Source organism: Arachis hypogaea, chromosome 4 (assembly GCF_003086295.3).
Source record: "Arachis hypogaea cultivar Tifrunner chromosome 4, arahy.Tifrunner.gnm2.J5K5, whole genome shotgun sequence".
Classification (NCBI taxonomy): domain Eukaryota; kingdom Viridiplantae; phylum Streptophyta; class Magnoliopsida; order Fabales; family Fabaceae; genus Arachis; species Arachis hypogaea.
The window spans coordinates 4,526,204-4,541,858 of record NC_092039.1 but is presented as its reverse complement, the minus strand read 5'-3'; the positions used below and the strand labels follow the sequence as shown (position 1 = coordinate 4,541,858).

Genomic DNA, 15,655 nt, shown 5'->3' with positions numbered 1-15,655 from the left:
TTAGAAAATACAAATTTAGGGTAGTTTCTGTCTAACCATGTCATCAATCTATCATCGAAAAATATTTTAGGGACGATCGTTGTTAAGTTAAAGAACAATTTTGGAGCAATTTTAACTTGAAAGACGAGCTTGAAGCTCGATTGCAAATTCAGGAACCACTTTGAGATTTAACTCAAGCTAGTTTTTTTTCGTCCCAAACCTTTTTTTCACTACAAAATGGTCCCGAAGGTTCCAGTTTGTTTTAAAATCGTCATTTTTACCAAATTTTAAATTTTTATTCCAAAAATACCCCTAACTAAAAAAATGAAAAAAAATGAAAACGTTGAATAAGGGGGAAAGGAGGAAGGGATTCACGCTGGTTCAGGGAAAGGAAGAGGGGATAGAAGAGGGGGAAGGGAAGGTGGAGAAGGGAAGGGGAAGAGCCACCGCTGCTGCTCCTCTCCCCTTCGTGCTAACCCTAGAGCCATCGGGACCCTCTCCCCTCCTTCTTTTCTTTCCTGTGTCGAACCTTCTCGAACCAGAGCTCACCGCCGGCGAGGAGCTGTCACAACACTCCTGTTGTCCACCGGCGGCGAGGCATCTACGGTCTTTAGTGACGAGAAATCTGAAGAAGGTAGCTGGTCCGAGACTGATGCGATGCTGGCAGCAAGGGAGGAGGAAGAGGCAGATGATGGCAACCCTCTCTCCTCCTTCTCTCCTTTCATGTTCCATACTTTTGATTCCATTGAAGAACAATTTTACTTCTATTTCTTCTGTTTTTGTTTCTAATTTCATTAAAGAAGAAGAATGTTTTTTATTTTCTATTTTCATAATCTAGGTTATTATTTTGCTTTCAATTTCTTTTTTTGGTTTAATTTTGAATTAGTTTAGCTGGATATTGATTTTTCTGTTAGTGGCTTTTAGGAAATGGTTAACTGTATACATGATCCATTGTTGTTGTTGTTATTCTACGTCTGGTTGTTGTTGTTTCGTTGTTGATGCTTCTGCTTCCTGCTTCTGCCTACTTCTACTTTTGTTGTTGCTCTGATTCCATTATCCATTGTTATTGTTGTTGTTCTTCTTTTGCTTGTTGTTGATTTATTGTTATTGATTCTGCTTCTGCTTTTGCCTGCTTCTGTTTCTACTTTTGCTTATGCCTCTGCACCATTGTTTCTAGTTATTTGTTATTTTGGGGAAGAAGTGGGAAGGGTATTTTCGTCAGAAGGACGATTTTAAAACAAACTGGAACCTTCGGGACTATTTTGTAGTGAAAAAATTTTCGGCCTCTACATTAAGGATAAAAATCGTACTTAACCCTTAATATTAGTATCATATATATTATGAAAGGGTAAAGTATTAAATTAGTCTCATACGTTTAGGCATAATCCTATTTCGTTTCTTAAGGTTTAAAGTATCCTATTTAAATCTAAAAAATTTTCATTTAACTTCAATATAGTCTCACCGTGAGGTCAAAGTTAAATAATTAACGAAATGTCTTACATGACAGCAGTACAAAAATAAGGTCGATAATCTAGAGAACAAATACAAGCTCCAAATGCACAAAATTAACCATGGATGCATCAATACATTTATTTATCATTCTCCTTAGTTCTATAGAAAATATTTTATTTAAATTGTAAGAAAAATAATAAATTAATGTATTGATGCATCCACAGTTGATTTTGTGCCTCTGGAGCTTGTACTTGTTCTTTAGATTATCGACATTGTTCTTGTACTCCTGTCATATAGGACATTCAATTAATTATTTAACTTTGACCTCACGGTGGAACTACATTGAAGTTAAATAAAACTTTTTTATATTCAAATAGGACACTTTAAACTTTAAGAACTAAAACATGATTACGGCGAACCAATTTAGTACTTTATCCACTATGAAACCACTCGTCCCAAAAACTTAAAATTAATAGGAAGAGTTAACATGAATAGTTATATCTTTAATATTCTCCTCAAACAAAAGTCTCTTTAGTATCATAATAATATATATTATGAAATTACTCATCCCAAAAACTTAAGTTAATAGGAAGAGATAACATGAATAGTTATATCTTTAATACTTCTCTCAAATAAAAGTCTTTTTTGGATTTAATTGACTTTTGTATGAGTCTTCCTTATTCTGATACCATATTATGAAATCACTCATCCAACAATTTTAAATGAATTAAAAAAATATAAAAAATAATTATATCTCTCACAATATATATATATATCTTAACTTGATGATCCTCGTATACCATTTTTTATTTTTAGATAGAACTCAAGAAATTAAATTACAGCTCGGTTCCTTCCAACAAAGGAACACATACATTAGAAGCTGTATATGATTTTTTTTAAACCCAAGAAGCAATGCCATAATAAAAACAACTTGCTTCATACTTTCATTTTCATTAATTAATTAAACTACATCAGCTTGAATTCCATGATTCTTGAGCTCTCTTAGCTAGTTTGGAAATCATGATGATGACAAACAAGCCTTATTAGTATGTTGAGCAATGAATTGTTTATACCACAAAGCAGAGAACCTTCGAGTTCTATTGAGAGTGGCATAGTCAACACGATGAAGTCCAAACCTAATAGTGTATCCATAGGTCCACTCAAAGTTGTCAAGCAATGACCACACAAAATACCCTCTCACATTTGCCCCTTTCCTGTACACACGCACACAAACATCAATTATTCTTAGTAGTCTTGCCAATTTTTTATGCTAAGTATTTCAATTCTATTTATACAAACCTTTCTCATAAGAAAATTTTATATGACTACTTGCTAACAATCAGAATTAAAACCTATATTGTAATATAGCAACAGAAGAAGAATCTTAAAGTAACAGTTGAGTTGTTTTTGATTTTAAAGTTATAGGTTCAAACTGTAAAAATAGATACTATGTAATTATCAGGTTAAACTACGTGTGTTATATTTTTAACTGCGGTCCTTTTCTAGATCCTACGTTAATGTGGAATGCTTGTACTTTCGAATGTCTTTTGTAATATAATAACAATCTAACATTTACTATTGTCATGAAATTACTTGTTTTTGGGTTTGTGTGAATTTCGTATAATTTTTTTATTTTTGTTTGTCTAATTCTTGTTTTTTGAAAGCAACAAAAATCGAATTTTAAACTTTTAGATAATAAAGGTCTGATATAATGTTATAAAAATATTTATTTCAAAAACTTAAACTGATACACCGAGATACATAAATAGTTACTATAGACAATGCGAATTATTTATTAGTAACATTCTGGCAAATCTGCTTTCTTTTTTTTTCTTCCTTCTGCTGATGTTAAATAATAAAAAAATGTAAATTTAGCAAAAAAAATTTGAAAAAGATGGGAGAAAAATGGCAATACCTGATTGCTGTAGCAAGGGAATCCAAGTAGCTGCTCAAATACTCCACTCTTTTGACATCATTGATTATATCCTCAATTGTGGGGTTGGGTTTCTCTAAAGTCCCAAGTCCTATAGGCACAACAAAAAGGACACAATCAAAATCTCATAAAGCAGGAATTAAATCATAATAGTACTACTACATTCATGGGCTATTCTTATTCCACTCACCATTTTCAGTAATGAACATTGGTGTGTTGTTGTATCTATTCTTTATGTATGTCACTATCTTCTCCATTCCTTCTGGGTGAACATACAACCAGTCAAGTTCTGTCTACATCAATTACACCTTTCAATTAACATGCTTTAAATAATACTCATTCAGTTTTAAAATAACTATCATTTTCATTTTGAGTTCATTGAAAAACTAATGTATCTCTAGATAACAAAAAAAAAATGAACATAGATTATATATACACAATGTATGTAAATGTGTATAGGTTGTGATTACCGGTTGTCCAATGCTGAAACCATTGATTTGTGGAGAATTGAGAGCAAAACCTTCTGTCCTTGAAGAGCCTTTTCCTGGTTCACAAGCAGAGAAGATGCAGTCTTTTGCATAGTAACTTGTGTAGTGATTGACTCCAATGAAATCCAATCCACTTGTCTTTAGTTTTTGCTTATCATTTCTAGAAAATGAAGGGAGGTCAGGTCCTAGAATTTCATGCATTTCTTCTGGATAATTCCCAAGTATAATTGGGTCCAAAAACCTGTGTATGTTATGTGTTCCTCCACAACTCACTAATGATGCTATCAAGAAAAAAAAATCAACAAATAACCAGAATCAAGTTGTGTTGTTTTTCTGTTTACCAATTCATGAAAAATGATTGAGCTCTCTCAGCAGCTAGCTTGTCTTCCCTGGAGTTACTCAACGGTTCAAACCAAATTGCATTCATGACAATTCCAATTCTCCCTCCTTGCTTTTTCTGAGATTCAGGATTAATTCTCACACTTATAAGGACTATCAGGCTTTCAATTTTAGACAATGTGAGACTTAATACATTTCATGCCACAAGTTTGGTTACCTGATATTTGGTTCTATAGAGGGTGACAACAGATGCATGAGATAAGATAAGGTTAGAGGCAGCAATGAAAGGTTCAGTCTCAGAATCTCCATGGCTGCAGTTGCCAAATGAAGCAGAACAACGTTGTGGAGGCCACAATCCAGTTCTATAGCCACGAACGATTGCAACATTTGGTTCATTGAAGGTAACCCAATATTTCACTCTGTCTCCAAAGTTCTTGAAGCATATATCTGCATAATACTTAAAATCCTCCCTGAAAAATATCATCAACTTTTTCAAGTACCTTTCTTTTTTTCAAAGTTAAGAATAAGACTCGAACTCGCGACTTTTAAGTGAGTATGGGAAGACTATGATCCAGTTTGAGTAAACAGTTTAATTGAGCTATTTTTTAAAAAATAGCTTAAATAATAAATGACTATATTAAAAGTAGCTTATAAATAAATTATTTTGTCTTTGAATTTTTAGTTCTAAAAGTTCTTATTTTATAAAAATATGATTCAAAAGTAGTACTATTATGAAAGAAGTCATTTTTTTTATTTCTCTATAAGCTCTTAAATAACTTCTTAGAAAGTTGCAATTTGGTTTTAAAAATTGCACCAGACATTAATACTACTATTTTTCATAAATCAAAAGTTCAAAAAAATTACTTTTAAAGATTCCCAAACGGATCCTATGTCTTTTTAGTTATAACTTGTTGGTAACTTTTTCAAATACCTTACTAAAATATAAGTGAATATTTATATGCATTGTCTTCGTATAAAGTTGTTCCAGACGTTAGATGATAATTTAGTTAAATATATCAAATTATTTAACGATTTTCAATTAGCAATTTCATGTTAAAACAACTACACATGAGTATTACATTACTTTACATTATTAAGTGTAGTAATATGTGAATAATTTACTTACTGAATTTTTGGACTTAGCCAGCCTTTATATCTGTCCTCAAGTTCTTGAGGAATGTCATAGTGTGTTATTGTCACAAAGGGCTCTATCCCTGAATCACATACAAAGTCAAATATCATTGTAATTGTAAATGCTGCTCGTTTTCAAAACTACTAAAGTGTTCAATTTTAAAAAATTTATAGACTGATTTGGGTAAAGGTAATTATTTTTTATTTTAATATATATAAAATTAATCTAGACAAATTAAAAGAAACAAGAAAATGATGAATAATAATTAAAATAAACATATTTTTTTTAAAAAAAATTACCTCTTTGGAGAAGTGCATCAATTAGGCGGTTATAGTAGTCAATGCCTGCCTTGTTGACCTTGCCAAATTTTCCCTCTGGATTAAATTCAACTAAGATTTTATTTAGAGGGCGTTTATTTTTAAGGTTAAGAAATATATAATAAAAAATTTATATTTTTGAGAATATTATTTTGGGGAATATTATATCCGAGTGTTGCTAAAAAAATATGTTTGTTTAATGCATTAGGAATTACTTTTAATGTTCCCAAAAATAAATTAGAATACGTTTGTTTGAATTTCTAAAATAACCTGAATACTAATAAAAATAGAATTTTTTTTTTACGAAAAATATAGTAATAATTTCATATTTTTTGACAAGAGAATATCAAATGTCCACTTTTTAAACAATAACAAAAATTTTATATTTTATTCAAAAAATTATTCTTTGAATAAGTTATTATTAAAATTTCAAAGACATCCAAAAATAATATATTTTCATGAGTAATGTCTGAAAATAAATCAAAATTTTTTGAAACAAAGCACACTTAGGGATAAAAAAACAGCTGAGTGCAATTTGTTAAGTTTTTTTTTTTGTTGGTATCTCTCAATCTGACAAAGTCAATGACTAATCCGTCGTAAATCGGAGTTTCATTTAAAAGTTTATCATTATCAATGAGTTGCTGCATGCATAAGGCAGAATTCGAATCCTTCGTACTTGTTTAAACGAATTAGTGAGCCAATCACTGCATCAACCTAACTTGATTGATTTATTAAGGTTTTTTCTAAGGAAATGGAAATTTTTTTACTTGGTAGTATTCTGGCCCATGACAAAGAAAAACGATAGGTGTTGGCTCCAAGGAACTGCATAAGGTCCACATCTTCCTGTTCCTCACAATAAAATAATTAATTACTTGTAATATTATTGTAGATGTCATGAATATAATTACAGTTAATATTGTTGCATTTAAAAAGCTACCAATGATTTTTAGAGTAGAGACAACCAGTTGGAATACTTTTAAATCATTTGGTATGTATAAAAGGATTTATGTAAGGTTATTGTCTTCACTTTTCAAGTGAGTTTTACATGATTATATATAAAGAAAATTGCTATATATATGCCGACTAGGGAGCCACTCAGATAAAGATGTGTAAAACATTTTTTTTTAAAATATTTTTTAATAATTAAAATTTAACATATATAATCGATTAAATCATGTTATTTTTGTCAAAATTAGGTTAGATAAATTGATTTAACCGAAAAAACAGTGAATCAAATCTTGAACTGATCTAAATTAATATTTTTTTATAAAAAATGACTACAATATCCTTATTATAGAGAATGATTAAAATACTCTTATTATATATATATATATATATATATATATATATTAATTTTAAAAATTCTAAATCCTAATCCTATGATAGAAAAATAAAGGACTAAAATTTAGGATTCTCAAAATTAATATATATAATAGCAGTATTTTAGTCATTTTCTATATAGGGTATTATAGTCATTTCTTATAAAAAATATTATTAATTTAGACTAGTTCAAGATTTGATTTACTATTTTTCGGTCAAATCAATTTATCTAGCCTAATTTTAACAAAAAAAAATACGATTTTAATCGATTATATGTGTTAAATTTTAATTATTAAAAAATATCTTTATAAAAAAATATTTTTAGCGTCTTTATCTGAGTGACTCCCATATGACTGTATACTCTTATTTTGTAAAACAAAAAATTTGTATTATTTCTTTGAGAGGTATGAAAAATTTATACTTCTTTCTTAAAAGAAAGGCTAAAATGTTTGGAAAAATGATAAATATATTAAAAAATGCACATACAAAATATAATAATAAATAATTGTGAAATAAAGAAATTAAAAGTTATAAGAGAAAAAAGAAAAAAATAGTGAAATTGAAGATGTAAGTATAGTATTTAAGTGTACAGATAACTTTTCGTAATATAAAAAAAGTTATGTAAATTATAGTATTATCCAACACTTTTCGTCAATCAATTATTATCTATTGAATGACGAAATAACCTTTACATTCCACTGTATTTTAAATTTAATCATATTTATATTTATGATATAGTGAATATCCGTTAAGTGAAGAACATGAATAAGTTTCTTTAATTAAAAAAAGTAGCTAATAACCCCACTTAATTAAAGAAGTAGGTCCCTTCAATTACTTTTTTTTTTCGTAAATAGACAAAACTTAATTTAATATGAACAAATTATTGACGATATATTAATTAGCCAAAAACATTATTCAAAATAAAACCTTCGCTCTAATGAATGCGTGTATGATTATGAATATCATAAGAAAAATGAGTGAATCAACAATAATAATGCATATGACTTCAACTAAGTATTTATAATATAATAATGGGTCGCTCTCCGGTACAGATTTAAATCTGTACAGATATACAGATATTCCTTTTGGTTAAATTGCTTTATGACACGTGGTTTTTTGTCTCTTATGAGAGAGCAGCTTGATGGATCATATTCAGCTTGAGAGAACCACACAAACAGGTGAGCCACTAGTAAGTTTTGAATCACCATTAATGAACTTTTTTTAATCTTTGGTGAATGCTGTAGTTTTTGAAGCTTTTTATTATATTTATTGTTATTAGTATATGAAAACCGTTCTGTAGAGGTTATTAGTTTACTATAATAGTATTAGATGAAAATTAATATTAAACCAAAAAGAAAAAAAATACTTAATATTAAATTTAAGAAGAGCCAATGAGTTATAGCTCAAATGGCATAGTCTCCTTATATTCAATTAAGAGGTTGTGAGTTTGAGACTTCTATTTTTGATAAAAAAAAAAAGAGCCAAAGTATGTGATTCTATTCTTCAACCACATTTTTATTATTTTTAATCTTGAGAAATTAGTTTTACATTTTTATTTTTATAATTATAAATTTGGTAAAATAATTAAAAAGATTAGAATAAAATTTTATTTCAAAACATAAATAAAAATTTTAGAATCTATTTAACAGTTATAATGTATAAAATAAATAAATTTTAATTACATAAATATGATAAAAAAAAATCATGTTATTATAGATGATAGAAAATTCTTAAACTCTAAAGTATTTACTGTTATATAGGAATACTCTAATTAAAATTTTAAATAAGTAAGCGGTATACTAAAGATAAAAAAAAAAAATTTAAACCGTTATAATTTGAATTTGTTGTGTATTGTTGTGATGCTAAAGTTATTATGTAACTGATAGTTAATATTTATTCGGATTGATTTTTTTTAGTGAAAAAGTATTTTTTTAAATAAAGTATTTTTATAAAATTTTAAATATGTTTAGATATTTTAAAAAATTATTTTTATCAAAAAATCAATAATTTAATTTTTTAAGTCAATAATACTTTTCTTTTTTAAAAAAGTAAAAGCAAAATTTTTTTAATATTTAATTTTTTTTAAAATCTATACTGATGTGCAATCGTTTGTTTCTGATTATCAAAAAAAATTACATTTTCCAAAAACTAAGATGACCCTCATATTTTTGTTTAATAAAATTAAGTTCTTAGATAAAAAAATTAGTAAAAGTTGTTTTTAGCATAGTTATTAAATTCAGTCTGATCTTGTTAGTCGAATTGGTAAATCCAATTTGACTTAGTTGATTGAATTAAAAATTCGGTCATCAATTCGTATTGGGTTACTAAAAATAAAGATCCCGTTAGGGAGATAATGGACTATTGAGTTATAAAATGAACATCCTCCACTAATTTTGGGATTCACCAAGGATCGAACTCTTGACCTTTCAAATATAGCACTCTAATACCATGTCATGATACCGCTCATCCCAAAAGCTTCGACTGATGGGAATAGGTAACACTAATGATTATATCTCAATACTCCCTAAACCTCCATTGTACACATTTAGGGATAAAAAAAGACCAGCCAGCCTGTCAGTGGCCTGTAGCCTGACCTGTGTTTGGCCTGACCTGGCCTGGTCTATTATAAAATAGGCTCAGACTCTCATAAAAGACTTATTATGTTAGTAGGCCAAGCCCCAGGCTCACTAATTAACCTTATAGGCCTGTCAGGCCTACCTGGCTGTTAATACATAATTACATATATAAATAATTTTTTTATTATTAAAAAAGTTATGAGATATTTTAAATTTATTATATTTAATTATAAATAGTTTTGTATATTTTAAAATATAATTTTTTTATAAATATTAAATATCATATATTACATATAAATATGTTTATTAAAAAATATTTTTTTAAATAATATTTTTATTTTTGTAAAAAAAAAATATCAGTGAGGCTCTAATACTTTTACACATTCAATTATTATTAAATAAGCAGTTTAATAACTTAAAAAACTAATTTTATGTCAACTTGACAATGAATATATAGTGTTTTTGTCAAAAAACGAGTCTTTAATTTATAGTTAGAAACAATCTTCTATCATTAATAAGTGAAATAAATATATTTGTAATAAATTAGTCATAATATCCAAATTTATTTATAACTGTATATTATTGTTGATAAAATTTAAGAGAAAATTTTACTCTTTTTTTCTAAAAGATACTAAAATGATATTTTTTCTCTTTACTATTTATAAAATGTACATTTTTCTTTTTCATAACTTTTAAAAAGACTCATCTTTAATCCATTTTAAATTGTTTGTGTTAATTATTGTCATAGTATCTAAATTGTGCATATTACTAGTATGTAGTATTTATTAATTAAATAAAATCAATAACAAAGTATAATATTGATTCAAAATGAGTTTATTCAAAATGAGTTTATGATCTTCATATTTAATTTTTTATATTTTAAAGTAACTATTTTCAGGATTAAAGTTTTTTTAATTGTAATAGAGATTAGAATTTTGAATTTGATTTAAATTTTAATTTTTTTAATTAATTTACATATGACTAAAAATTCTTATAAGGGAGTTAAATTGTGTTTTTTGTCTAAAAATTAAAGACAATGTACATTATAAATACATAACTCTCCAATTTTTTGTTCCAATTTTTTTCACTCATGTAATTATTTTCCTTAATTACAAATTAAAAAAAAAACTAAGTCAATTTCACCACAATCAAACCCAAGGACCATTTATATATAAACATTGCATAATTAGACTCTTCTTATAAAATTTTTCTTTGTATGTATTTTTTTAGTTATTTTAATTCATATATCAAGTATATAAATTAAATATTATTAGAATTTAGAAGTATTTAACAGATTAATAGAAAAAATAGTTAAATAAATATGTAAATAATTGAAAACATAATGCCAATTTTTATATATACTTCATAATTGAATAAATAAAATGTTATTATTATTATTATTATTAACAATTTTAAGTATTATATATATATTTGAATAATATATATGACATATTATAAATATATGAATAAATAAATTTGCAAGTAATTAAAAGGAATAGAGAATTATGGATAGAAAAATGGTAAGTTGAATTAGAATATGAACAATGCTATATAGTCGTTAACAAATATTATTATTTTTTGTTAACAATAATTTATATCTATATTTACAGACGTTTTGTAAATAAAAGTATATAATTTATATTTATATTTACTAAAGTTTTATACACATAAATTAATACTGTTTGTACCTACTATATTTTTTAAAATTTATATACATAAATTAATAAAATTTATTTGTTAAAAATAATTTAATATTTATGCTGGCTAAATAATGACCAAAACTACTAAAAGTTGTTAATTCTCAAAAATTCTCATAGAATATTAGTTTACAAATGAATTAAAGAAAGTAATATAATTCTTTTTTTATTTTTGGATTATACAAAAAAAAAAGCTCTCTTTGATATATATTATATAGAATTAATTATCAATTTTTTCTATTAATTAAAAAGCACATATACCATAATTTTTGTAAAAAATAATTATATCAATTAAAATTAAATTTATATTTTAGCTAATTAATAATTTTTTATCTTAGCTAATTAATCTTATTATTGATATTAAAAGTTTAAAATTATTTTTTATTTTTTTTACCGGAGCTATTAAGGAGAAAAAAAAATCAAGAGAGCCAAGGACCAATTTATATATATATAAAAAAAAAGTCCAATGCAACATAAATGACTTCTCCTTTATTATACCTAACCAAGCCAAGCCAAGCCAAGCCACTAAATTTCTAAGTCATCGCAGCTGGTCAAATTGCTTCCTCAACGTAAAGACAAAATAATACATGTGTTGCAAAAAAAATTATGTTATGGGAATATCTGTAAACTTAAAATCTGTACACTATAACTCACCTATAATAATTTGTTGAAAAACTATCATCACTTATTGTTTGCTCTCATGAAAGATTTTCTTAGTTGCGTATGCTTTCTTTGATTATATAAACTATGTTAGATGTACATTAAAATTAATTATTAGTATAAATATATATTAAAATATAAATATATATTAAAAATAAATTAAATTATATATTTATATAAAAATATATTAATAATTAATTTTAATAATTAATTTTAGTATATAAATAATATTTTTATAGTTATGTAGGTGTTATTTTTATAAAATATTTATGAGATATATTGATATATAACATGGCGGTTAATTTTTTTTATATTGTGTTGTTATTGGTGTTTTTCATTAATATTATGATATTTTGGTGTAATACAGTGATATGGGATAAAAAAATCGTGAGTAACGATTTCAAATAAAACAAAAAATTAAAAAAAGTTAACAGAAATCGTGAGTTACAACAGATAAGACAAAAATAAATAAGAAATCGTGAGTCACAATTTTAATTTTTTAACTAAAAAATATTATTTATGAAATCGTAAATAATGATTTCTTTTGTTATGCAAATCGTAAGTAACGATTTATATTATATATCACACTTATAAAATACACATATTTTAACTCATATCAACATATTACACCATTTCATCCATCATATAAAAAATAATTAACTTAACGTGACCTATCAAAATTGAATTCTTATTTCAAACTTACTCAAGTCTAATCAAACAAACTTTATTTTATAATCCAACTACTGTATATGCAGAGGGAAATAATTATTAAAAAACAAAAAAGAAATCAAATCAGAGAAGGAAGCTTCCAGACACAATTGCTAATGGTTGGAGAAGAGGGGGGTACTTTTGTCCCTTCAATTTTTTTTAATAAAATGATAAATAACTTCTTAAAATTTACATTTTAAATAAATTAATTTTTTAAATATAAAAATATTAATAAAATATTTTAAAATAATAAATATAGATATATTATTTTTAAATTAATTTTGATAAATAAATAAAAAATTTTAGTTTAAATTAATTTATTTATGTTTATTATCCTAGATAGAAGTGGAGCCTTGTGCAATTTATAGAGAATAATAACCTCTCTCAAATTAATAATTTTACATATGAAATTTTTTTTTTTATGTTTTAGCCCTTTAATTTTATTGTTTGACCTCTTATTTAATTATATTTTTTATATTAGTCCACTCCAAATAAAAATTCTAGTTCCGTTCTTGATCTTAAAATATTTTATTAATAATTTTTTAAAAAAGTTAATCTGTTCAAAATGTAAATTTTTAAAGATTTATTTATTATTTTATCCCATATATATATATATATATATATATATATATATATATATATATATATATATATATATATATATATATATATATATATATATATCCCCTCAATCTTTATACAAGGTTTTATTAATTACTATATATTAAAATTATATTTCTATTCAAAATAAAATAATACTCAACTTGATCTTTAAATTTGTATGTAAACTTTAATTTGATTTCTAAAATTTTAATTATTTTTATTTAGTCTCTAAATTTTGTAAATATGACTCTCATTAGTCTTTAAAACAATTTTCAACATACAAACATTAATATAACGCTGTCGTAGACAACCGACTGTCACGCTAGATTTTGTAAAATGATGTCATTTTAGTTTTGGCATTCAAATGACTCAAAAGCAACGTCGTAAGTGGTGTTTATTAAAGCTTTACCTAACAAAATAAGTGATACGTCGCTTTTAGACTATTTGAATACCAAAACCAAAATTACATCATTTTACAAAATATCAGTACTCCATTACCGTTTTTGTACTGAAAATCGTTTCAAAAATTAATGTGAGGCACGTTTATAAAATTTAAATATTAAATAGAGGTGATTGAAATTTTAGGAACTAAATTGAGGTTCTAAATTAAAATTTGCGTGCAAATTTAGAGGCCAAATTGAATATTAATTCATTAAAAATTCTTAAAATAATCTTAAATATAGTTAGTAAAAATAATGTAATCATCTTAATTAACAAGGTGGTGTAAATTTTGAAGCAACAATAATAAACTTTACTGCATGGTAAGTTACAGACAAATTAGGGTTTATACTTTATACTAAAGTGATTCAAAAAAGTAGATAGTTTAATATTTCTCGTATAATATTATGGTAAATCTTTTTATGTATTTATATTTTAAATTAAATAGTTATGATGCACGGACACTAATACGAATACGGGACACGATACGATTTGGGACACGCTAACACGCGAATTTTAAAATCTTACATGACAAGGGGATACGCATACATATAAAATATAATTTTTTTTTAAATAAATCGTAATGATCTTTTGATATTTTATTAATATTAAAATATAAATTAAATTTTTTAATAATTTTTAATATCCTATTTTAATTATATCTAGTATTTAAAATATTTTTTATTTTAATAAATAATAATATATATTATATCTAAATTTATTTTAAAAATATATGTAAGTGTGTCCAAGCGTGTTTAGAGAAGAATTTTTTATTTTTTTATTAAGACACGGTTCTAAATTAAATATTTGTTTTAATAGATGATATTACTTTAATTTTTATTATTACAAATATTATATTACAAAACTTTAACCAACTAGAATAATAAATTATTCTTATAAAATTAAATTATTTATATAAAACATAATAAATATATGATCAATCTATATAACAAACTTAAATTAATAGAGAACAGTTGAACTTGTGCAGTAAAACTATCTACCTGATAACGATGGTAATGATCGACAGCAATATCACCATTACTTCCATCCATTATAGTCCCTGAAATAATAATAATAATAATAATAATAATAATAATAATGCAATAAAAAACTAATTAATTAATATAATTTAATTTTAATATACTATCAATATATGGAAAACAATTTTATATGTTTATCTAATTATATAATTAACTAAAAACATAAAATTGAAGATGAGTGGGAATTATTGAATGTGTATGAACCTGGCTTGTGAGTGAAAACATCCCAGTTGCTTAGTCCCTTACCATCACTCAAGAAAGCTCCCTCAAACTGCAACCAAACAATATAATTATAATTAATCACATCATCATCAATAACAGTTAAAAAAGAACCAAATTAATTAAAATTAAAGAAGTTGAACATATATATATAATAACAACAAACCTGATAAGAAGAAGATGAGGTTCCAAAAAGGAAGTTACATGGAAATGGAGATGTATTATTTTTCAATAAAAGCATGTGGCTGGTTGCATTGAAGAAAAGTGAGAAGAAAAGAAGGAGTAGTAGTGGAAACTCCATGTTATTGTTTTCTGTGCGACAGGGAGCCTCTGTCTCTCTGCTATAAATACTTGTTTACAATCCAATCATATGATTTTATTTTTTACCTACTAATAATAAATAATTTAATTTTAATATTCTATCAGTGTAAAGTAGTTTTATACTGTATCTAATTATTACGTAACATTATATCAGTAAAAATAATTATCTTTCATATTAATGGCGTAAATGGTCATCTAAAAAACAGATATAACTACACGAATGTGTAAAATATTTTATAATGTCAGTACATCAAAATTAAACTCGATATTAAATAGAAAAATGCTATTTTTTTAAACCAACTTTAATGTTGGACTCTAAAATCAGTTTGATTTTGATTTATATGCGTGTATTTTTATTTTTTAGTATTTTTACTTTTATGATTTTGTAAAAATAAAAAAGAAGATAATGATAATAATAATTGAAAATATAAAA

The 15,655-nt window shown here is 25.2% G+C and overlaps 1 protein-coding gene across 3 annotated transcripts; it reads right to left on the bottom strand.

Annotated features, from left to right (window-relative positions):
• Nucleotides 1-2,196: 2,196 nt before the first annotated feature.
• On the bottom strand, nucleotides 2,197-15,235 carry LOC112795888 (beta-glucosidase 46). 3 transcript variants are annotated; one of them, XR_011880573.1, is made up of 12 exons: nucleotides 15,068-15,235; nucleotides 14,887-14,953; nucleotides 14,644-14,702; nucleotides 6,408-6,483; nucleotides 5,623-5,697; nucleotides 5,318-5,405; nucleotides 4,409-4,661; nucleotides 4,194-4,309; nucleotides 3,835-4,012; nucleotides 3,555-3,626; nucleotides 3,347-3,455; nucleotides 2,197-2,645 (listed from the first exon to the last, which is right to left on the bottom strand). XR_011880573.1 is itself a non-coding variant. In XM_025838071.3 (12 exons), exons 1-12 carry the CDS (start codon nucleotides 15,200-15,202, stop codon nucleotides 2,450-2,452), a joined length of 1,551 nt encoding a protein of 516 aa, XP_025693856.1. In that variant the 5' UTR covers nucleotides 15,203-15,235; the 3' UTR covers nucleotides 2,197-2,449. The 3 variants fall into 3 exon arrangements, 2 of the variants coding, with proteins under 2 accessions (XP_025693856.1, XP_025693857.1); XM_025838071.3 differs by having other exon boundaries at nucleotides 3,555-3,657; nucleotides 3,835-4,093; nucleotides 5,623-5,712; XM_025838072.3 differs by having other exon boundaries at nucleotides 3,555-3,657; nucleotides 3,835-4,093.
• Between the last annotated feature and the right edge of the window lie 420 nt (nucleotides 15,236-15,655).

What these genes read in the sequence shown, in the direction of transcription:
- LOC112795888 (XM_025838071.3), bottom strand. Translation starts at nt 15,202, where the DNA reads ATGGAGTTTCCACTACTACTCCTTCTTTTCTTCTCACTTTTCTTCAAT. An exon ending in ATGGGCCAGAATACTACCAA is followed by an intron (nt 5,713 to 6,407) that starts GTAAAAAAATTT and finishes ATAAAATCTTAG; the next exon opens with TTGAATTTAATCCAGAGGGA. An exon ending in TGGCTAAGTCCAAAAATTCA is followed by an intron (nt 4,662 to 5,317) that starts GTAAGTAAATTA and finishes GATATTTTTCAG; the next exon opens with GGAGGATTTTAAGTATTATG.